The sequence below is a fragment of the Eulemur rufifrons genome, chromosome 4 (assembly GCF_041146395.1).
Source record: "Eulemur rufifrons isolate Redbay chromosome 4, OSU_ERuf_1, whole genome shotgun sequence".
In the NCBI taxonomy this organism is placed as follows: domain Eukaryota; kingdom Metazoa; phylum Chordata; class Mammalia; order Primates; family Lemuridae; genus Eulemur; species Eulemur rufifrons.
In genome coordinates, this window is record NC_090986.1 from 83,820,466 (window position 1) to 83,843,787 (window position 23,322).

Consider the following 23,322-nt stretch of genomic DNA (forward strand, 5'->3'; position numbering starts at 1 on the left):
ACACCCACGGTGGCCCCTGCTGGGGGGTGGTCAGCTGACCCCTGCAGGCGAGGCCTGTCATTTGTGGGGGCCCCACCGGCCTTGGCTGCAGGTGAGCGGTCTCTGGTGCCCTCCCTGGATGGACTTTGCGGCTGTGCTGACCCTGGCTTTGGCCGACTCAAGGACAAAGTCTGGGCACACAGGCCCCAGTTACGGGAGGAAAACAAACACGAAACACACGTGTGTTTGAGCAGGAGCAACTCACACAGAACCAGAAAATGGACTTAAAAAGAACCAGGTGGCCGGGCGCGGGGGCTCACGCCTGCAGGCCCAGCACTCTGGGAGGCCGAGGCAGGAGGATGGATTGAGCCCAGGAGTTCGAGAACAGCCTGAGCAACAGAGTGAGACCCTGTCTCAAAAAAGAAAAGATACCAAAAGCCGCATGAATTTACCCAGTGTCACTGAGCAGTACACTTAAAAAAGGTCAGAGTGGTAAGTTTTATGTTACCTATATTTTACCACACTAAAAATATACTTTACTTCTTAAAAATTGCCAGTGACCTCAAAGAAATTAAAACACCCCAGACCACAGCCCTGCACCTCGGGCTCAGGAGGGAGCCTGAACCCCACCAAGGACTCTCCACGTGGTGGCGCCAGTGAGGCGGGGTCCTGCTCCGCCGGGGCGAGGCTGGACTTGGCGGGGTGGGGGGACAGTCTTCCATGTCTTTCCTGCCCCAGAAGGTCCCTGATCCAGGAGGAAGGTCCAGAAAGGCGCCAGCGTCCCCCAAGCCCTGCGGAACCCGCGGATGCTCGACTGCTCTCGAGAGCACCGGTCCCTTCCGGTAAGTTTGAGATTCTGGGGCCTGGCCACAGCTGTGTCACCTGTGTCTCCTCCTTCCTGTCTCCAGGGATCTTAGGGAAGTTGGGCTCCAGGTGGTCACATGCCACTCGGTCCTCAACGTGGACGTCGGGGCACGTGCTGTGGTCTGAGCGTGTCCCCGAAGTTCACACGCTGGGAACCCCACGCCAGGGCGGCCGTGCGGAGAGGCGAGCAGGTCGGGAGGGCTCTGCCCTTGGGAGCGGCAGATGCCGGCATCGGGAGTGGGCTCATCTGGGGTGGGCTCGTTATTTCGGGATAAAGGATGAGTTTGCGAGGCATGCCACTATCTGAGGAACCTCCACGAAAGAACACATGCCTGCATCAGCCAGTGTCACCTCAGCCCTGGAGGCAGGGCGGGGACGGTCTCTAAGAATTGGAACCGGGCCCCAGAAACCCACCCAGCTTTGTGATGAACCTACTCACGTGGGCCCCCAAACTCACACAGCGAATTCATCTGAAGTGGCTTCTGGGTGGCGGTGCCCCCCAGGCATGACAAAACCACAAACCCTTTCAGGAGGAACCTGACCGGGTCCAGGTGCCACTGGGACACGGCTGCTGTGAGACGCCCAACCTCACAGACGTGAGTTGACTGAACACGCGATCACACGGGGAACGCAGTCAGACCGGAGAGGTAAACGGCCGGGTTGTACACGGGCTCGTGTCCGGTTCTGCACAGAGTTGTTTGTGGGGTCCTAGATTTCCCTGGGGAAACTCCACAGAGGACACCCTAACAGCAGACACCCCAACAGCGGGAGCCCTGGAGGGAGGAGGGCCCTGCGGGCTGTGCGAGGAGGTTGGCACAGTGGTGCAGGAAGTCCCTCGCCCCAGCCGCTCGTCTCTGCCGGGAGATGGATGATTATTTCACACACAGCTCAGGAGGACGAGCGTGGGGAGATTCCCAATGCCTGGAGGATTCACTGCCGTAGGATCTGGGGTCCGAAAGTGATTATCTTTGCGATGACAAATGGGAAAACTAAGCCACCATGTGCAACACTAGTCACTGCGGTGGTCTATCTTTGCCCCCAAATTTATGTGTTGAGACCTCACCCCGGCGAGGCTGTGTGAGGCTGGGCCCTTCCAGGACAGGTGGAGGGAGCCAGCGCGGATGAGGACGGGTGGCACCATCTGTCACTGCGGCTGTCACCAGACACTGAATCTACTGGGGTCTTGGTCTTGGACCCCCCGGGCTGCAGAACAGTGAGCAGTAAATTGCTGTCTATCACAACGCGAATGTGCCAGTCGGGTGCTGTGTTTCAGCAGTGCAGTTCACGAGAGGGCCCTCGCCAGAGCCAACCACCCGGCAGCCTGCCTCAGTCGGACCCCGGCCTCTGCAGCCGGGAGGTCAGAGCTTCTTGTCCAAGCCGACCAGCGGGTGGCAGTTCGCTTGGCAGCCTGAGCTGGCCCACACTGTCCCGACTTTACGATGGTGAGGAAGTAAAAGCCACACAGGTTCGGCAAGAACCGCGCTTTGAGCACCACGCAGCCGCTGTTGCCCGCGTGGGCACAGCAGTCAGCAGATTCCGCGAGACACTCAACACCTCATTTGAGACAGGCCTGTGCCAGTGATTCTGCCAGCGGCAGCCGACACCGTGCTCCAAGCGCGGCTCAGACAGGCTGGGCGAAGCTGCCGTGTGCAGTAGTGAGTGCACAGACGCATCTCAACCTACGGTGCTTCCAACTACAGGGGGTTTACTGGACGTGACCCCGTCGTGAATTAAGGGGCATCTATATAGGCAAGCTATAAAATCTGGAAAGTTTAAATCAAATTAAAGTCTGCCTTTAAAAAGAAGCTTTAAGTAAACCAAGCATTTTGATGACATAAAATATTCAAATTTAATCTATAAAAATAGATGTATCCTGGAAGATATAATGAAGAATATGCCATTTGAACAAATTCAGAATACCTTTTTTACAGAAAGAGCTGCAATTGGGAACAACACTTAGGAAAAATAAACTGCAGCCGCCTTCACGCAAAGCCGCCTTCTCCAAGCTGCAGAGGTGTTTGCATTTTCTGAAGAAAGTTCCAGGCCTCCGTGAGGTTGGCGTCCCTTACGAATAACGAAGGAGGGTGGAGATGCGTGGGTGTGCGGGCGCGCTCAGTCCCGGGGTCCCAGGAAGTGCGCCGCAGGGGTCCCAGCGTCTCGGCACCGCGGGGCCTGCGGGGCTGAGTTGTCGGCACCAACAGGACCCGGGGGACAACCGCCCCCACGCTCGGGACCACGCGCTCAGCACACCGTGGACAGTGGCGGGAAGGGGTTCTGCTTGCTGACCACCAGCTTCTGGTGCTGGTGCGATATGTAGCCCTTAATGTGACCCTGCAGGAAAGAGAGAGAGGAAGGAGCTGACATGTCTAATCCGAGCCACGGCGCAGACGAAGGGCGATTCAGTTGCTCCGTTCCCGGCAGGAGCCTTCTTCCCTGGCGTGGGTGCCCTTCAGCTCACTGGGCAGTGACTGGAACTAAACACAGCCGGCCCCGCACCTGTGGGTCCCCTTCTGTGGATTCAGCCAACCATAGATAAAAAATACTCAGAGAAGGCCGGGCGCGGTGGCTCACGCCTGTAATCCTAGCACTCTGGGAGGCCGAGGTGGGCGGATCGTTTGAGCTCAGGAGTTCGAGACCAGCCTGAGCAAGAGCGAGACCCCACCTCTACTAAAAATAGAAAGAAATTATATGGACAGCTAAAAATATATATAGAAAAAATTAGCCGGGCATGGTGGCGCATGCCTGTAGTCCCAGCTACTCGGGAGGCTGAGACAGGAGGATCGCTTAAGCCCAGGAGTTTGAGGTTGCTGTGAGCTAGGCTGACGCCACGGCACTCACTCTAGCCTGGGCAACAGAGTGAGACTCTGTCTCAAAAAAAAAAAAAAAAAAAAATACTCAGAGAAAAAAGCATCTGTTCTGAGCACGCCTTGTTTTAGTTGTTATTCCCTAAACAACACAGTGTAACAAGTATTTATACGGCAGCACTTGCGCCGTATTTGGTGCTGGAAGTAACCCAGAGATGGTTTAAAGCACGCAGGGGTGTGCAAACACTGCACCATTTTGTTTCAGGGACTTGGCAGCTGAGGACGCTGGTGTCCAGGGGGTCCCGGAACCCGTCCCCCGTGGCCACCCAATTCCACACACAGGGCTGACTGCACGTACGGTGGAGGACGCAGAAATACGTACTACATTCACTGCTCAGAAGGCCCTTTGAATGGCATTTGCTGGGATAAAATCAGCCCTGTCAGAAAATACCTTCACCAAAGCAAAAGGCTTTTTAACAGTTTTACCACCACATTAACACTTCGCATCCAGACCGTCCCGCCACGAACGGCTGCCGGGCGCAGAGCAGGGGCGCACCATGTATATCAGGTTGGCCAGGATGCACTGCACTTCGTCGATGTCCACGTCCTCCACCTGCATGAGCCTCAAGGCCACCAGGAAGGCGTCCAGGGACAGCTGATGTGTTCTGAGCAGCAAATACCTGGAGGGGAAGAGGCGCCCACTCGGTCACTAGCTGGAGCGCAGCACTTCGAAGGCCACGAAGGGCACCACGCGTCCACAGGGGAAGACATCTCTTAAAAAACCAGTGTTGAAAATAATTTTTCCACTTATTAGATAGACTCCAAAGACTCTCTAAAAATAAGAGCTATTAAATATAATTTGACTTTTCAATTAAAAAAAGCCACTAGGCCACTAGTACAAAATTTTTTTTTTTTTTTTTTGCATTTACTGAGTATTACATTAAATTTAAGATGCGTATTTTTTCACACGCGAGTATCTCTGGAATCAGGATGCAGCTGACAAGGGATCGTGTCTTACGGATTCAGGGAAATATGGGCCTTCCTGCTTCTGACGGACCCACAGCTGTGTAAAAAGTCTGCCTTGCTTTGAAGCTTAATTAACTGAGATCCTGGCGGGACCAGGCCTCAGAGGAGAGGCGAGTCCAGTGCTGGGTCTGAGAGGAGGAGCAACCACACAAATGTCTGACCTGACGGGCAGGAGTGGGCTCGGCCGGCTCTGACCCAGGAGGCGAGGCCGACACCCCCAGTCCTTGCTGCCAAGTCTGCTCATCACACAGAACCTGCGTTATTCTCCCCAGAAGCACCAGCAAAGCCTCTACTGCTCACCTGCGTCCGCGCCCAGGCTCCCAGGTGGCAGTGGGCGGGGCGTCTCGTTCCATTCCACACAGTTAAAGGGAAACGAGGGGAGGGGGTCTCTGCCCAGCAGGGCGGCCCCTCCCCGCCTGCAGCTCGGCTTCCACCCGCTGCCAGCTGTACGCCAGCCCCGCTGGGGTCCCCACAGCCTGGGTAAATGCTTACACTTTCTTAAAGAGGTTCCTGTAGGTGATGATCTTCAGTTTTTCGAGGATAAGGAAAATACCGCAGCGAATGAAGAACGTCTCGTGCTTGGCCAGCGCCTCGGTCAGCAGGAGCAGGTTGCCTTCGCTGGCCACGGAGGGAAGACGCCACCACCACAGAACAAAATCCCGGAAAGAGTGCGTCAAAAACCAGTGACTTCTCACACACATCAGGTAGTTTCTACTATTTTATGTTTTTAAAAATCTCAAGTGGAAAAGAATTAAATACTCTACCTTACAGCTTTGGTTACCTCAGCAAACTGCATGAGATGGTACTTTTTCAAGAGCTCAATCGTTGGCATATGACCCTGAAACAGTTTTCCAGAATGAAAATGCTTTCATCTTTCACAGAATTGTCTTTGATAAAATTCTTTTCAAGGAATTAAGTTTTTAAAAAACTGCAACCTGACTCTCTTAGAGTTTCTACGCAGGTAGCTGGACGAGGATTAACAACACACTAGCACCCTGGGAAAACAGCCCTGGTCCGGAAATACGGGCACCGGGCACAACAGTTTGTCACTCAGCGACATGTGACTTTGACCTTGGCCTTCTCACGGCTCTCACTGTTCATGTAACAGGAGGGGAGTGAGAACCGAAGAAACACTAGTGTAATCGTCAGATTTAGGACTATGGAAATGTCTTCCAGAAGAGTGAGCTAAAAAACGTGAAACCGGTTGTCTTGTAAGTGGCGTCGGGTACGACGTCGCTGCCTTTTCAATCCCAAGCCATCCTGAGCCGCTGCAGTTTTAGCTGTGAGTGTGCACTGCTTTATTTTTTTAAATTTTTAAATGGGAGAAAAGAAAGCTCTGTCACTTTAAGGATGTGTTAGTCAATTAACTTACCAGTTATTTGACATTTCTTTTCAAATATCAAAAACAAATTTGGTGAACTAAATAAAATACCTGCAGACAGGCTGGAATGACATTTTTCCCCCACTGCTGTTAATTTAGATTTTTAGGGACAAATATAATAATATGCACTTGTTTTATTTGTTATATGAATGTTAAACTTTTGAGTTAAATACTTTTAGGAGAAACAGAACACAGACGAAGCTTTTCTAGAAGGGTCTGGAAGTGCCAGCCATGGAGAGCCCTGTGGTTCGGGCCAATCACAGGCTTATCCCTGCTCTGTCTTGGGGCGACCCCCACGCAGACTGTGACCGGCCACACACCGTCTGCTGTTCTTAAAAAGCCTATCAGCTTCTTTAAAGCACCAGGATCCATCAAAACTGAGTACCACTCACTCACCAGTAGCATTTTCACTGGAAGCAAATATATCAGAATCATCCTTTTGTTCTTCTGACTGAGGCGGTGGCAGTGCTCAAAGGCGAACGACAGGTACTCCTCGGCTGCAGAGACGACCAGGGACCGTTGAGGGTGGGACCCGCAGCACCCCAACATGACAGCCTCGCCCCAGAGCTCCCAATTGCCACACTCCCTTCCTGCCCGATTCCACCGTCTTCCCCTTGCATATTTCGTTCCTCCTTTTGTTCTCTCAGAAGATACGAGCCCGGCTTTATTTCTGTCATCAGTGATTTTCCTTAGGTAAAACCCACAGCCCCAAAGTCAACAAGAACTGCCTGGGAAGTTCTGCTTAACAGGGAAAACTGAAGAAATTAACTTCCCTTGAGAGTCTGACTTGCCTACGGGTCCTCTGGCAAGCCACCGCGCTCGGCATGTTAAAAGTTTTTAACCTGCTCAAACGATACCCACATTCATGGAAAACATAAAAACATATTTAAAAACGTACCTCCGTTATTTATTTTAATCATGCATAAGTAAACAGAATAAAAATAACTTAGAGAAACACACCTTCCAGCTTAGCATATAATTCAATGATCATATACCTTCCACTTGAAATGAACGTAAGCTTTAAAAAAATGACCGTATTAACTTGTAATATATATATTCTGTCCTGACAGCAACATTAAGAGGAGATTCCATTTCATATAAAACAGACTTGAGTTTAACAGATTTCAAAACAAAAATGATTCAGTTTGTCGAGACAAATCCTACCGAGTGCGCGGCACAGACCTGCCAGGAGTCTAAGGTGCTGACCGGCCACTCTGAGGGCGAGGCCGCGTGGACCTGCGCTTCTGTTGAGGCTTGGAAGGCAAAGGTGAGAGAAGGGCAGGGATTCTGGACAGCGGCTCGGCCTCCTCCCCAGACAAGGGCAGGCTTTGCCGACGCTGAGTCTGGTTCAAGAATTAGGGAGGGAGGCCAGGCGCGGTGGCTCACGCCTACAACCCCAGCACTTGGGGAGGCCGAGGTGGGAGGCTTGCTTGAGCCCAGCAGCTTAAGACCAGCTTGTGCAACATAGCGAGACCTCATCTCTACAAAAACTAAATAAAAGGATTAGGAAAGTGAGATGTTCCCTCAGACAGAGGCACACTACTGTTTATGCTCCCTGAATAGTGACATTAAGTCCCAAACATAAGAGACCTGAGATGTGCAGAACCGCAGAGGCCGTCTCCTTTGCAGACCGTGTCACCAGAAGCAGCAGGCCCTGGGGTCTGAGGGAACCCCCCTGAGAACCACTGCCTCCGCTCCTAACTGGTGCGGCCGTCTCACAAAAGAAATGTCTCATCTTGCAGTGAGTGCGCGTGCCGCGGTGCCTTCCAGCCACCGAGCTGTGCCCGCCGGCAGCCCTGCAGGGCCGAGATCAAGGAGCAAGGATTCAGCCGAAAGTCCGCAATATCCCAGCTGCCAGAGCTGGACTTTCGCAGCCCAGACCCTGAGAAGGGGACCTTTACTACTGCCCAGGGCAGGGGGCCCAAGTCCCCATGGAGGTACAAAAATGCATTTTCTAATAGATAGTGCATGCTGAGATGTTCTGCTGTCTTTGAGGGGACTTCACATATTTTGCATCAAACAATATATTTTGGTTGGAGTAAAAACTATCTAGAAGAGTATAAATCTCTGACATTAATATATTTTTGAAAGTGTATAACAAATAACTGAGATACTCCAAATATTCCTTCTTACATAACATAAAATCACATGAAAGAATTAAAATCAACACAATCTCTGCAGACATTTTATCCACTTCAGTACAATCGGGGGCTCTAAGAATTCCCAGCAGCAAAGTGGGAATCAGAACCGCTGAGGGCTCAAGCGTCAGTGCTGGCTTCTTAGGGACATAAAAAGTGCCTGATTAGCTCAGTAATCTCAGAAAATCACAGTCTCTACGATTTTCATTTTCTTTTACAGTAAAATGTAAGTTTTAGATGATAGAGTCTTGAAGGAACTCTTTAGCTCTGAAGGTTTTAGAAACTATGACTATGTGGTGGCAATATTAACAGGTCGCTTCTGGCTATGTAAGGTACCCAAACATATCACTCAGAGGAAAAACTTATCAAGACCTTAATAGAACTCAGTAGAATATAATTTAAAAGTTTCTACCCTTATGCTTTGTATTTTAAGGGAAAAAAAAAAAAACAGATGAGAGAATTAACCAAGAAAAGTCCTTCTTTAAAAGCCCTAGATCTACTAAAACTTTTGTGAAAGAAAATGAAAGGTTAGTCTGCAGCCAACAGAATCAAACACCAGAGCAATTACTGTCCAAGAGCTGGCGCTGCGGTCAGCAGAGCAGCCAGGGCTGCAGTGGCCCAGGGAGAGAGGCCGTTCCACCCGCTTGTGTCGCCGGAGGGGTGCTGCTCTGTGCAGCTGCGGCTCTGTGCTCAGCAAAGAGCTGAAGAAGTAAGCTTAAAAGTCTGGTTTGAGTGCAAGAGAAGAGATCACAAAGAATGACCTCATGCCCGCTAATCAGAAGGTATAAAAAAGAAAACAGACTGGCTTCATGTTCTTGAGAAACTCAAAGACAAGCTAATATGTTAATGTGATCTGACAACATTCAGCACTGCGCAGAAACGAGGCTACACTGAAAACCACAAACACGAAATACGACACCAGGCCCCGGGCACACGTCTCCACTGCTTGCTGAGTCATCCCACGCGGGATTTTTAGGCAGTAAGTCAGGAGCTGAGCTCAGTGTTGTCCTCATCTCCACTTCCCATGTCCCCATAACTAGCACATGGACAGGGCCACAAGGCTCAGGGAACAGGCCTGTCAGTCAACGCAGCAGGGACGTCCACGGGACCGCGAGACTCGGACACGCATTCAGGACCCACCCAGGGCAGAGTAGGAACCTTCAAATATAACTTTCCGTCATTTGATCATTGTCAGTATCAAATATATACATACATAACTTGGACTTTGTTACACATATATTCTACCTTAATAATAAAATACAGTAATTGGGTTCTCTGAAACTGTAACACTCAAATTGTTCAGAATGCAACGTCTTATTGAAACACTGGAAAAGAGGTGAACACACCTTGCTTAAAGTCGCTGTCAAACATGGCCTTGCGCCCCACGTAGTACTTGTAGGTGACCCTCTGCGCGGTGCTGTAGTCGTCCTTCAGGTTGGAGCTGTCGATCGCCCTGATCAGCGGCTTACACAGATGGAGTTTGTTGATCTATGATGAATAACAATCCATTTAAAATATTTAAAAACAACAAAAACAGGTGGCAGAACAAACGTAAACTTCTGCTTTCCTAAGCATATGCCTCCTCAAAATGGGAGTTACAGAAGTATTTATTGAATAACAAACACTAAAACAAAAAGCTGCCAGCACAGATGAGCTCACTCTGGACAGCGCAGAGGAGCCTCCCTGGGGCGCTGCTGGGCCTCGTCCGCGTCTGTTTCTGCAGTCAGTGGAGGACGCAGGCTCCAGAGAGAAACCAAAGCACCGGAGGCCCAATTCCACACCGGCCCAGGTGCTTAACACACAGGTGCCTTAGTTTCCCCTGGCACTAGTAACACTTACCTCAGAGGCTGAGTTTTGTGTTTTGTTTGTTTTTTGTTTTTTATAGAGACCCTGTTCTCTGGGCGAGAGTGCAGTGGTGTCATCGTAGCTCACAGCAACCTCAAACTCCTGGGCTCCAGCAATCCTCCTGCCTCAGCCTCCCGAGTAGCTGGGACTACAGGTGTGTGCCACCATGCCCGGCTAATTTTTTAAATTTTTTGTAGAGATGGGGTCTCACTGTGTTGCCCAGGCTGGTCTAGAATTCCTTGTCTCAAGTAATCCTCCCACCTCGGCCTTCCAAAATGTTGGGATTACAGCTGCGAGCCACCCCACCCAGCAGAGTTTTAAATAAGATACTTGTAAAGCATTTTGGAATAATGCCTTGCACTCAGTAGGCACTCACGCAGTGTTAGCTACTAGGATTACGAATATGCTTAGATCATTTCCCAGCAATGCCAGAAAGGCCACCTAATAATTAACAGAAATAATACGATATGTAGAAAGACAGGGAGAAAGAAAACTTACAAAGACATAAAGTATTCAAATGGAAGCATACCTTAAAGTAAATTTTAAATAACTGATTCACCAGAAACAGCATTCCCCACTTCTTAGAGTCCTCTATACCAGCACGACTATGGGAAAATAATTTTTTAAAGTTACATAAGAAATAAAAATCTTATTTATAAATTACAAAATACACTGCTAAACAAATTAATATCTTGAGATAAAATCTCACAGCTCAAGTCATATTCATGAAATAAAAAAACTTTTAAAAAGATGTCTTATCTAATAGGTAAACTTGGGGGGGGGGAGAGCAAACCAGGAAAATCCCAATTAAATATCTGGGTAACATGTCCCCCTCCACTGGCAGCAGCTGAAAACAGCCTCATTTGCAGCAACATTATGTAAAAGCTAGGTGTTACAACGCCTTTTTGAAAAATGGAAGAATGTTTTCTCTTCTCGTTACAACCAAATGGACAAGCAACATGCACAAGGGTGAGTCTCAGAGGAAGACGCAGGAAGTACCAACTGGGGAGTCCGTTTGTGTGAAGTTGTCAAACAGGCAAAACTAACCCCCAGTGGGGAAAAATCAGAACAAACGCTTCCTTCATGGTAACATCCTTGCTGGTCTGACACCGGGAACAACGACCTCTTCTGGAGACATGGCAAAAGCAAACCCCAGGAGGGAAGATTTGTCACTCGGGGTTTGCTTCCGTCTTCCAGGTACCCACCCGGGAGTGGCACCGCTGGGTCACGTGGAGACCCTGCGTTTAACTTTCTGAGGAACCGCCAGGCTCTTGTGCCCAGCAGCGGCACCGGCTCACATCCCCGCCTGTGCCTGTCTGTGACCACAGCCTGCCGGTGGCTGCGAAGGGGCCGCATTTCAAGCGACGGGTGCGTGTGCTCTAGCCACCGGCACCTAGTGAGGTGCGGCACCCTGTCATGCACCCACTGGCCATTCGTGTCTCGCCTCTGGAAGAGTTTTAAACCCTTTGCCATTTTTAAATGGGATTATTGGCCTTTTCATTATTGAGTTGTAACAGTTCTTTAGATATTCTGAATACTAGACCCTTATCAGATATATTATTTGCAAATTGTTTTCCCATTCTGTGGTTGTTTTTCACTGTTTTGATAGTGCCTCTGAAGCACAAAAGTTTTTAATTTTGATGAAGTCCACTTCATCTATTTTCCTGCTGCTGCTTGCGTGTTTAGTATTGTGTCTGAGAAACTGCTGACTGATCAGTGGTCAGGAAGATCACTGCTGTGCAGAAATATGCAGTCTAACAAAACCTCTAGTATTCGACTTCAACATTCAAGCATTTCTAGTCTTAAGAAACATTTACTGTGGGGCGGGCGCTCTGACGGTGAGCGCGACACGGCCTCACGCACTCTGCCCGTCAACAGCCGTCGCACACCGGCCACCCCTGCCGGCGCCCCCAGCGGGGCGGTGAGCGGGAGGTGCAGCCCACTGCCCGTGTTGCAGAGAGGAGATTCGATCCGCCGCGAGGTCCACTGGAGAAGGGCCTCGGGGAGGCTGAAATCTCCAAAACAAGCGGAGACCGAGGAAGAGGAGACGGGGTGGGCGTTCTGGGCACAGGAAACTGCAGTCACCGCAGGCCTCAGCGGGAAAGGGTCTCGGCCGTCAAGGAACTTTCTGAAGCCCGAGCCCCGCCCGACTCACGTGTCACTGGCGCAGACGCGGAAGCAGCTCATCAGCAGCTCCGCCGCCTTCTCCAGCATGTCCCCAGCTTTGCTTTTCCCCTTCTTTACCAACTGCTGATCTGCCTGAAAGAATATAAAAAATTTATTTTTTAAAGCAAAACCTGGTACAATAAATAAAAGTCAAAGTCCCAAAAGGTTGTAGAGAAATTCTAGCATGTACTACGGTATTTTTAAAAATTGACAAGTCTACACATTGTCCCAGTCCTTCTGCAAATCAAATCTGTCTTCAGTGGGTCCAGCTCAATCCGCCAGCATCTGGGAGCCTCAGTGCATTGGGCGCCGTGCCCGCGAGAGGCTTTCTCCTGCCCCGGCCCCTGACCTTCCCGCCCAGGATCGGCCAGTCAGAGCCCTGGAAACAAACATCTCTGGGACAGTCACGTCACCACCGAGCCTGAGTCTCCCTCAATACCCCTGCAGGTGAGCCGGTGTCAAAACTGCTTTCCCGACAGCACTAAGCCATTGCTGGTCTTTTCACCACACTGACACTCGTACTGATGGCTCTGCCCGCCCTCAGGCACCAGACTAGACGCGTGGTCACTGCCCCCTCACACCATGCACTTGCAGCTCCTCAACCAAAGAACCAATAAAACTAGCTTCTCTTTAAAACGGCCCTTGAGGAAGCAGGAAATACTAACTTTATTAAGTCCTGGTCCTTGGGCACACGTATTCTTGTGCGCACACGGGACCTGTGCTGCACGCTGGCAGCTTCCTGCTTCCCTCAGCGCCTCCCGCGGCCGCCGCGTTCCAGGCACCGGTCCACAGCAGGAGGCGGGCAGGACCCCGGGGCCCCAGTCCCTTCTCTCCACCCGCGAGAGCCACGCTCGCATGACAGCACCCAGGGCTTTCAATGCTTTTCACAGGAGGAATGAGGAGAAATTTACTTCATCTTGTCTAGAACCAAAGTTACCAATAATTTTTAAAACTGTACAAGGGTCCTAAGACCAAAAGGCTGACAACTGCTGCTCTATGACTGCGGCCTACGGGGACCCCAAGAGGAAGTCACCTCCACGAAATCCAGGCTCTCCCCTCACACCAGACAGACCTGAAGCTACTGCCTGAATCCACAGTGAGCAGAATTCTTATTTATTTATTCATTTTTAGAGACAGTCTTGTTCTGTCACCCAGGCTAGAGTGCAGTGGTGCAATCACAGTTCACTGCAGTCAAACTCCTGGGCTCAAGTGATCCTCCCACTCAGCCTCCAGAGTAGCTGGGACTGCACGCGCCACCACGCCCAGCTAATTTTATAAAAACTGTTTTTGAAGATGGGGTCTCACGATGTTGCCTAGGGCGGTATTGAATTCCTGGCCTCTAGCGATCCTCACACCTTGGCATACCAAAGTGCTGGGATCACAGGCGTGAGCTCCCGTGCCTGGCCTTAGACAAATTCTTTAAGTCAGGGGACAGGCCACACCTTAAGAATGGAAGAGAATGCAGAATCGCTCATTTGTTGTTGTTCCACTCCTTTTTAAACTAAAAACCACCACATGCCATACATGGTTAAGGATACACGGAAACATCTCTGTCCATACCGACAGTGGGTAGATCTGAGAAAACATTTGCTTACGTCTGTTGCCTCGCCCCAGAGACAGTAACTAACTACAGGCCACCTCCTGTTCTTCCGCTCCCCCTGCCAGACACAGCCCACCCCACCGATGCAGAACTCTGGGAGAGAGTACATGAAATGAAGCAACAGATGGCCACTAAGTTTTAGTTTTAAAACAATAGTGATAAGGAAATTAAACTTACATTATTGGCAAATACTCGAAGGTCTAGTGCTACCGCATACATGACCGGCAGAGCCCTACGGGGAAAAAGCAAACTTGGGTGAGGCGGCTGTGAGGTCTGAGACTCCAGGCCCTGGCGGCAGAGCACCTGCGCCCGGGCTGCTCACCAGGCTGGAGTCCTCACCCTCCAAACTCTGCCATGAGGCTCGGGGCAAGGCCACCCCGCAGGGCCCACACCCACCGCCCCGGCCCTTCAGCTTCCCAGGGACCCCTCCTTCCCCTCACTCCCCTCCACCATCCCAACAGCCCCGTTAAGAAAAGACGTGGTTTGGGAAGACGTCCTAACAGGAGCCAGAGTGTGTGACACACAGTATGTCCTAAACAACTTTCACATCTACCTGGCAATACTGGACTCCTTTCATGTGTAGATCTTCATGTAACACAGGAAAAAGGTGGGATTTTTGTTTGTAAAAGGCCTTTGAGTATTTACCTATAGTTTGTTAATGAATCATGAAATTCAGAATTTATAATACCCCAATATGATGTTTTATATCACCCACTGAATTATGGTTGGTCTACTTCTTTCATCCAAAATTTAAAAACTGACAAATGAAGGAAAAAATAGTATTTGATAAGTATTTAGGGGCACGCAAGTACTGAAATAAAAATAATACAAGACATATTTATTTAAAACAAATTTTTTTTAAGTTTCTGCTTAAAAAAAATTTCTGCTTGCTAATTTCCAGCTGCTTCTGTTGACACTTACCAGTTTTCTTCTTTGTGGGCCTGGAATGCCCGGAGGAACGATGTACTATTTTAAGGAAGGTAGCACGTAAGAAATTCAAATGATGCTACGTTTGGTAAAAATGAAGAAGGGGCTCGAGCTTTAAGGAGAATAGCTCACCCTCCTGCAGGCTCTGTCACAGAGCAATAAGTTCTTGCAGGAAAGGCATGGGCCTCCAGTATAAATACCTGTGTATCAGGTACACATACACTATTTAGTTCATGCATACTTTCTCCAAATGAAGAAAGACTTCTTGTTATCAGATTTCTTTAATCTGCAGTTTCAAACATTTTATTCAATTTCTCTGAGCCCAGATGATCACAAGTTACATTTAAATGCTTTAGAATCTGTAGGGTAAAACGCATTTTATCCATTATAGAATTTTTGAATTCCAAGGAGACTTACCTAGCTAGCAGCCCACTCTCTTCTACGTACAGTAAAATCTAGAGATACATACAAACACTCAGAACCTCACTGATGAGGACCCTAACTGGGAGATGATATTTATAGGATGTAAGAAAGTGGCATGCAAGCAGCAACCCCCATTAAATGACACTGTGGGTCTGAGTCCACTCCTGTCCATTACGCTAAATTCAGGAGCTTTGATATTTCACCAAGGGGACTTAGCCAGTCCCTGTAACTACACTTACAAAATATTACTCTTCTCAACAGAATTAAATAAATCCTTTCTCTTAACCAGTGTTCTTTCTCATTATATGTGTAATCGAATGAGTCTTAAGATCCATGCTAAATTAACTACCTGAGTGAAATAGCTAAAATGAGTTTTTCTTCCAAGATATTTCAATTCCTTTCTGACTGCAGGTAGGAACAACTGGCCCAACATTTCAAGATCTTACACCCCAAATAATCCATTGTATCTGTCATACACTGGCGGCGGCCACAAACCACAAAAGATATTGGACTATCACGGTCTGGCACTTGTACGCCTCTACGAAGTCGTGGTTCCCCACCGCGTACGTGCACCTGCAACAGAAACGTGGAGGCTGAGAGCCAGGGCGTCAGAACGTGCATCGCCCTGATAAACACCCAGACAGCGTTTGCAGACCGCACAGCTCGCTTCATCCCAGCCGCCCCAGTTCCCAACTGGTCCTGGAACGGAGCTGGGAACTCCCGGCCGGCAGGAGGCAAAGGGTCAAGGCGGAAGTCACAACTGACTGTTTGAACCAAATCAGGTTGGTATAAAACGAGACAGACACCCAGCTGCAGCAGGGACAGACAGACACACTGTCACAGTGTGGCCGTTGCACTCTGGCAGTGGGCCAATTGTGACGCCCCACCCACACTCCCGCTGGGTACGGTTGGTTCACTGCCAAATCTGGAACCAGCGCCCGCCGCGCAGAACTAGAAAGCCGCAGGCCCCTCCCAGGCACAGTGGTACCCAGCGCTTCCAAAGACCCTGCGGGGCTCACAGAGCCCCCCGGCCCCAGCCCAGCCTGCTCTGAACAAGGCAGCACAGCTCACTGGCTCTAGGACGCAAACTTCTGCCTGGACTGATGCTTTAGAAATAAAGGCAGGAGATACAAAGGATAAATAAAAAGCTGTATTTTATTTGCTTTCTCAACTCCAGTCCATTTCCCAGTGAGGCTAAGAAGTTAAAAACTATATGTATTTCCATGAAAAAGGTAAATGAACTGTTAGGTTCCATACCCCACTAAATAAAAAAAAAACACTATTCAGTCAACATGATAAATACTAAGAGATTTTTTTATACTATTACACAACAGGCTTTATCAAAGTGAAATTATAAATGCATTTTTCTACTTTCTCAAAGTCAATTCTTTGCTGCTTCAAGTGTAAGATGATGCAAGATAAAATCCCTGGTCAATTCAGAAATTTCCAGATTTGTGTGTTTTTCTTCCTCACCGACAGACTACCTTAAATGAGCTGCGAACATCTCATCGTAAGGGGGTTCCAAAACCTGCTGACACTTCTCTTCCGGAGAGGCCATCTGGTTCGTAAGAAAAACGGCAAGGATTAAGTCAACAGGCACAGAAAGAATGCAAGGTACAGAATAAGACTTAGATCTGTTTCCAAAGAATTTCATAGCTCACAGTAACTCTGCACTTCAGCACTTCTAGGTAATGGGTTCATTACTTCAGCAAGTATTCATCAATATTTCAAGGGAACAAGAAGCCCCTGAATATACTTCCATTTTGCCCGCTGAGGGCCAGGGAACAGTCCAGGCACTTCTCTGGCCCTTGGACGGGGATTCCCGCCACTGGCCCCGGCTCTTGGGCTCTGGGACGCAGGCTGAACTGCACGGCCAGCTCTCCTGGTCCCCAGCCCGTGGTGGCAGATCGCAGGACTCCTCAGCCTCCAGAGCATATGACCGATCCCTCACAATCAGTCTCCCTAGATGTAAATGTAGATATAGGAATATCCTACTGGTTCTGTTGCTCTGGAAAATCTTGACTAATACACAATGGATTACACAACATTGAATTTTTTAAAAAAGCCTGCATGCACACTGATAGGATAAATACACCGCACATCTGCATGTGTGAAGGTGGGAGGAATGACAATACCAGAGAGACTGCCGTTTCACAGCCCAGTGAGATTACCGATCCAGACGGTGGCCCCCGTGAATGGAGCCATCACACAGAAGTTAACGGGGAATCTCACAATGACGGGGTCAGCCTTAGACTGCCATGGGACAGACAGATGGGTGTCAGGGGACGCACTGCAACATGACGCCCACAGCACCAGCTGCGGAGTATTCCGGCAGAGCTGAACCTGATTTCAGTGAGTCTCTAGCACTAGCTTCTATTGAGAGCAATGGTTTTCAGTGTTGTCTGCACATTAGAATCACTTAGGTAACTTTTTGTTTTTTTTAATAGAGGCCTGCTGCTATCCCAGAGACTGATTCACCTGGTCTGAGGTACGGTCCATATGCTGCCAAATGCAATCACCAATAGATAAGCCCATTTTCTTCCAAAAGGAAAGCTTTGCTCCCCAATGGGAACACACTCCGATATTATAATGGATATCAATGAAGAAACAGGACTTTACAAAATATTTTCTATAAAAAATACCACTTCACTATCACTCATTCTCATCAAGAATACTCGGATTTACAAGCACGGGTTGGCGAAGGCTTTCTGGAAAAGGCCACACAATAAATATTTTAGGCTTTGTAGGCCACAGATGCCTGCGGACGAAGCCATCTGGGCCGCTGTAGCAGGAAGGCAGCCATCAGCAACACGCAAACCAGCAGCTCTGCTCTGCTCTGCTCCAGTAAAACTCCACAGACATCCCCAGGCTGGGCCTTGGGCTGCTGGCCTGGTCCTGAATAAGAACGTAAATTAACTGGAGACGCCTGTGGCGCATGCCGGCCTTGGGGCCTTGGGGCCAGACAGGCCTGGACAGAGTCCTAGCTCCACCGTGCCCCCCTCGGGGTGATCCCGATTGCCACCTTACTGCTGCACACCTCAGGCTGTGCAGGAAACACACGCAGGAGTGAGCCGCACATGCTGGTGCGGGACACGACACAGTCCGTGCTCTACTCATGAACCGCAATTCAGAAATCCTAAGGGAACTTTCAAATTTTCAAATAAGAGCGACAGTGTTAATTTTCTTTTATTCCTAAATTTCTCTTAAGAAACTTGTTACCCTGTAATTCTCTCCTGACACCCGGTGCATAACTCTTTCACCTACTTGAAGCCGCGGGTTTGCAACATGAGGATGCTTGAAAGACACGAGCTCTGCACAAGATGCTCCGTCTCTGGTGTCGATCGCTTCGTACACCTGAAACATTTGAAAGGGAAAACCTAAGTAGAAAGTAAAACATTCTATTCTAATAGAACCTAAACAGGATGTTGTATACCACTGAATTCAGGTTCCCTACTTTGAAAGGAGTCAGAATAATCAAAATGTACCACGTCAAGACTCTCCTTAGCCAGTAAACATAACTCCATTTCAAAATGAAACCTTCCAGAGGCAAGAAAACAGGTAAAGCAGGTAAGAACAAGCAGAGGTGCTATTTGGTCATTAACGATGATGAATCGTTCTAGTTTGACTCGGTCACACTAACATATTTGAAAATTTACTTATATAGCTTATGAAAAAAAAATCAGCTTGAAACCCACATATTTCCAAAATTCAAAAGGCTTTGACCCAACCTGGGCCGGGCCCAGAGCCTCTCGGCCCATCTCCCTGCACACGGCAGGCCTGCGCCACAACAGGCGCCTTGCGATTAGAAAACCAAATGTGCTTGGAAATTATATTTACAAAAAGACATAAAAATTTTAATTACATAAATGAAAAGAAAAGCTAAGCGTAAAGCTGCACGTGTAGTGTAATTCAACTACAATAAAATTAAGTGTGTCACTTTTATGCCCACACAGGACTCTGACCAGGGACAGCATGAGGAGGACATCCCAACGGCCAAAAAGCATGTGAAAGGCCCTCGACACGGCCCTAACCACCACCCACCAGCAAAGGGCAATGAGACACCTCCACGCACCCACCAGAGCACCCACAATTGAGAACACTGACAATACTAAGTGTTGCCAAGGATACAAAGTAGCTGGAATGCCTGCACACTGGTGGTAGGGGTAAACTGGTACAGCCACTATGGAAAATTGGCATTTCTACTAAAGCCAGCAAACGTCTGCTCTCTGACCCTATAATGCTAAGCCCCGTGTCCACACCCAGAAGAAGTGGAGGCGCATGCCCCCAGGACGCACACAGGAACCCAGCTCCTCCTCCCCGATTTTTCAACTCAGGGCATTGACTGGGAAGGCTGACGCCACCTTCCCAAAGACTCACTTACATGATAAGGAATCTGCCACTTAACTATTCAACTCAACTACACATGCGTTTACATTTTGAAACAGTAACTCCCCTTATAGGATTTACCTTACAACTAGAAACAGAAGATACCTGCGCTTGGTTACTCTTTCAGGGACTGCAGATAATCAGAAGATACTGGAAACAGGAGACAGGCTGAATAAGCTGGGAAACAGCTATTGTAAGGCATGTGATGCAGCCATTTTTAACAATGAGGAAGATCTCTGCGAACTGACATGGAACAATTTCCAGAATATAGAGTTAAGTGAAAAAAGCAAGCTGTGGGTGTACACAGAGTGTGCATAGAATGCTGCCTCTCGACAGGGCAACAGAAGCATGTGTGTTTATGTCTGTGTGCCACATATATTTCTCAAAAGCACATAGAGAAAAGAAGGCAGAATCTAACGAAAACAGCTCTCTACAGAGGAGGTGGCAATGAGATGAAAGAGAGAAGGGGAGTTTCTGAGCACATTTTTAAACATACTGTTTATTTATGAACATATTCAAGAAATACAATAAAAAGGAAAGGCAACCTTACAACTGAATACAAATGGAAGATATGTATCAATGTCAAAGGAGAGCATAACCATAAAGAAAAAGAATGTAAGTAATTTCTGAACACAGAACTTCATGGGATTTGAGTGTCCTTATTTTAAGGACAAAAAGACTGCAAAAGAAACCCTGAATTTTACTTAGTAGGCTCTGTTGGTAGTGGTGCTGGTGTCATAATTCTGAAACTGCTTTGTGAGTACAGTAAATTTATCAGAGTTGGGGACCACGGTCCTCAGTATTCAAGAAAGGAAGATACTAAAATAGAACAAGGGAAAGTGAGAATCCCATTGGACTTGAATTGGAGGTATGAGTAGGAACTTAATGATTCCGTTTATCGTTGGCTGAAACCATCTGAAGACCTCCAGGCTGTGGTCATAGGTTTTATGCCTTCATAGGAAAACCATGGCCTTCCAGAGCCAGCCAGCCCTCATGACCAATTCCATGTGATATTGCAGGGTGCTACGCAAGGTCACATCACGTCCCCCCCTCCTGATATTTTCAAAGTCACAGATGGGTGCAGTGTGACTTCAGTGCAAGTACTATGAAAGTCCATCACTAAACCCAGTCTTTCTCTTCATGGCCCTGACCACAGGTTTAGGAACTTCATCCAAAAGGTAGACAGATGGATACCAAGAGCCTTCACTGGCTTTGGGAAGGGGTTTGGCTTCCTCTTCAAAATTACTGTGCTGGACACCTGTAGTCCCAGCTACTCAGGAGGCCGAGGCAGGAGGATCGCCTGAGCCCAGGAGTTTGAGGTTGCAGTGAGCTATGATGACACCACTGCACTCCACCCGGGGTAAGAGAATGAGAAAGGAAAGAAAGAAAGACAGAAAATTAAATTAGTGTGCTGGAGATCAATGTTTTGGAATTAAAAATATTGCACTTGCCAACTGTCAGCAACAAGCTAAAGGTGGCCCAGAGAGGGCAACGCCGGCCGCTGCCTGTCCTCTGCAGGAGGAGGGTTTCCAGTGTCTGTGACCACGGCTGGTGTGCAGCCCCCAGAAGCCTCCAGTGGCTCTAAGGTCACCCTTAGGGAGGGGGCAGTTCTCGGGAGGGAGGGCACCCTCCTGGACCAGAGCAGGCTCATGCGTCTTCCATGCTCACCATCCCATCCAGGGCCGACCCTGGGCTGGAAAGTGAAGTGACCAATCCCACCCAGGTCTTGGCCAGTTTTAGTCAGTGTAGCCCCAGTGACATCGTGCCTTCCACAGCCACCCTGCATGTGCCATGTGGGCTGCCTGGCCACAGGAGCCCCGAGGCAGACTTTGCTGTTGTTCAACCAGGGCTAGTCAGGCAGAAAAGCAGCATGGGGCCCTGCTGGCCTGCCCGGCCGAGCTCCCCTGTGCTCAGTGTGAACATGACATTCAAGCCGAGAGCCTCCTAAAGCCATCTCACCTTCTGGTTTCAGGTGCACTCGGCCCCTGCACAGGCCCTGGCCCAGCCTCAGTCCTGAGAGCCCGAGGACACGCCTCACTCTGGTTAGCAGGGACTGTGGCCACTGGTCACCCTTCAGCACAATGCTCTGAATGTCTTCCAGGCCTCCAAAGCCCTTTCCAGGGGAAACCCACAGGTGACGAGGGCTTGGAGTTACAGAACTGGGGGAGCGCTGTGAAACGGAAGCACACCCCAGTGGTGGGAAGCTCCAGGGCACGGGAGTCACTCAGGGACCAAGCCCTTGAGTCAGACACCAGGTCCCGCCAGTGAGCAGGGAGGGCCCAGCCAGGGTACGCTCACTGGTCCCAGCTCATGCTCCAAGAAGCCTCTTCTACAGCGACCTCCCAGGGTTGTCCATGGTGACATGAGGTGGCCCACATCCTCAGCTCTCCTTGGCCAGACCCACCTGAGCTGCACCCAGCACCTCAGGCACGACCTGGCCAGCCCGATGGCTCATCTCCACAGGACCTGGACCCCAGGGAAGGCCCCAGCTTCCCTGCAGACATGGATTCCCATCAGTGCCCCTGCCTCGATGACTACGTTGTGAGGAAGCTGGGGTGTGAGGGAAAAACAGGGATGTGACCGTTACCAGCAAACCTCAGAGACGTGATCAGCTCCTCAGTGGACACGGGGCCCCCGGCAGCCCAGCCAACTCCTCAGGCGCCTTGCCAACTGTGAATACATGTCGCCACAGCGCCTTCAGCCCCCAACTGGACCACGTAGCCAGACTCCCAGGAAACACCTCCCGCCTCAAATTCCTCCTTTCTTCCACCAGTGTCCAACCGAAACAACACTGACCAAATCAGGCTCGTCAGATCCACTGGGACCACTGCACACACCGAGGGCAGCGACCCTGTGGTCCATCCCTGTGTCCCCAGGAGGGACGACACGTGTGTCTGCTTAAATCACGAGTACTCCCCATTCTGCGGACCCGAGCTCCGAGACACTGTGCCGACACAGCCTCGCCAGCACGGCGGCCCAGCAGAAGGAACCCCGGGGCAGCCCCTCGGGCCCAGCCCGCCGTTTTTACGCCATCAGCGTTAAGACATGAAGACTCGGACAGGGAAGGGGCAGCGAAGCGGCGGGAGGAAGAGGCCTCAGGGTGCGATGCCAGAGATGGGACACGCAGGAACAGGCTGAGGTCCACCCACGCCGCGGTGCGTTTCCCAAGCCGGCACTTACCTGCTGCAGGTACTGGTTAATGGTGATGTGCGCCATGGCAGCGAGCACCGCCCACAACACCACCAGTTCCAGCCGCTTCCGTCACTTCCGGACCAGGGTCCGTCTCCCTCAAGGCGCCCCCGGCCCCGCCTTCCCCCGCACTTTGGTTCCGGAGGGCGAGCGCGCGCGATGGCGCGACCCCGGGGCCGCCAGGGCGACGTGCTCGAGCTGGGTCCCCGCCCCCTCAGCCCGGTCGCCTCCGACTGTCCCTGTGTCTGTCTGGGCCCGCCGGGGCTGAGGGGGTTTGGGGTTCAGCGGCGAGGGCAGCCCCACGGCGGAGCTGCCTGTGACTCTGCTGACCCCACGACTGTCGCTTGTGAGAAAACGAGCCTCTCAGGATGCTCCTAGAGCCCCAGCCCTAAACGGAGGGGTTCCGGCGCGCCTCCGAGCCCTAACTGGGGTTGGGTTGTCCCGGCGCGGCCCCGAGCCCTAAGGGGGTCCCGGCGCGCCCCTGACCCTTAATTGGGAGAGGTGTTCTGGGACGCCCCTGAGCCCCTCAGGGGATTGTCCCGGCGCGCCCCTGACCCTTGATTGGGGGAGGTGTCCCGGGACGGCCCAGAGCCC

At 50.2% G+C, this 23,322-nt stretch overlaps 2 protein-coding genes and 2 long non-coding RNA genes across 11 annotated transcripts in view; 2 read left to right on the forward strand and 2 right to left on the reverse strand.

Moving 5' to 3' along the window:
- Window positions 1-23,322, reverse strand: part of GRTP1 (growth hormone regulated TBC protein 1) — a 199,161-nt gene that overhangs the window by 74,055 nt on the left and 101,784 nt on the right. The window lies entirely within an intron of this gene.
- LOC138383013 (uncharacterized) lies at window positions 636-3,006 on the forward strand. Its single transcript, XR_011233486.1, has 2 exons — window positions 636-821; window positions 1,374-3,006. It is a non-coding gene; the product is annotated as an uncharacterized lncRNA (long non-coding RNA).
- PCID2 (PCI domain containing 2) lies at window positions 2,676-22,768 on the reverse strand. 6 transcript variants are annotated; one of them, XM_069467783.1, is made up of 14 exons: window positions 22,720-22,768; window positions 18,418-18,507; window positions 16,638-16,711; window positions 15,659-15,726; window positions 14,725-14,764; window positions 13,981-14,035; window positions 12,193-12,296; window positions 10,567-10,642; window positions 9,539-9,680; window positions 6,451-6,551; window positions 5,438-5,511; window positions 5,166-5,291; window positions 4,204-4,327; window positions 2,676-3,174 (listed from the first exon to the last, which is right to left on the reverse strand). In XM_069467783.1, the coding sequence occupies exons 1-14, from the start codon at window positions 22,753-22,755 to the stop codon at window positions 3,085-3,087; spliced, it is 1,200 nt and encodes a 399-aa protein (XP_069323884.1). In that variant the 5' UTR covers window positions 22,756-22,768; the 3' UTR covers window positions 2,676-3,084. The 6 variants fall into 6 exon arrangements, with proteins under 6 accessions (XP_069323884.1, XP_069323885.1, XP_069323886.1 ...); XM_069467786.1 differs by having other exon boundaries at window positions 3,164-3,174; window positions 4,194-4,327; window positions 14,725-14,766; window positions 15,661-15,726; XM_069467784.1 differs by lacking the exon at window positions 15,659-15,726 and having other exon boundaries at window positions 14,725-14,769.
- LOC138383012 (uncharacterized) lies at window positions 6,601-20,959 on the forward strand. Of its 2 annotated transcripts, XR_011233485.1 has the most exons (6): window positions 6,601-7,321; window positions 7,797-7,991; window positions 15,565-15,935; window positions 16,633-16,767; window positions 17,601-17,641; window positions 19,107-20,959. It is a non-coding gene; the product is annotated as an uncharacterized lncRNA (long non-coding RNA). The 2 variants fall into 2 exon arrangements; XR_011233484.1 differs by having other exon boundaries at window positions 6,601-7,991.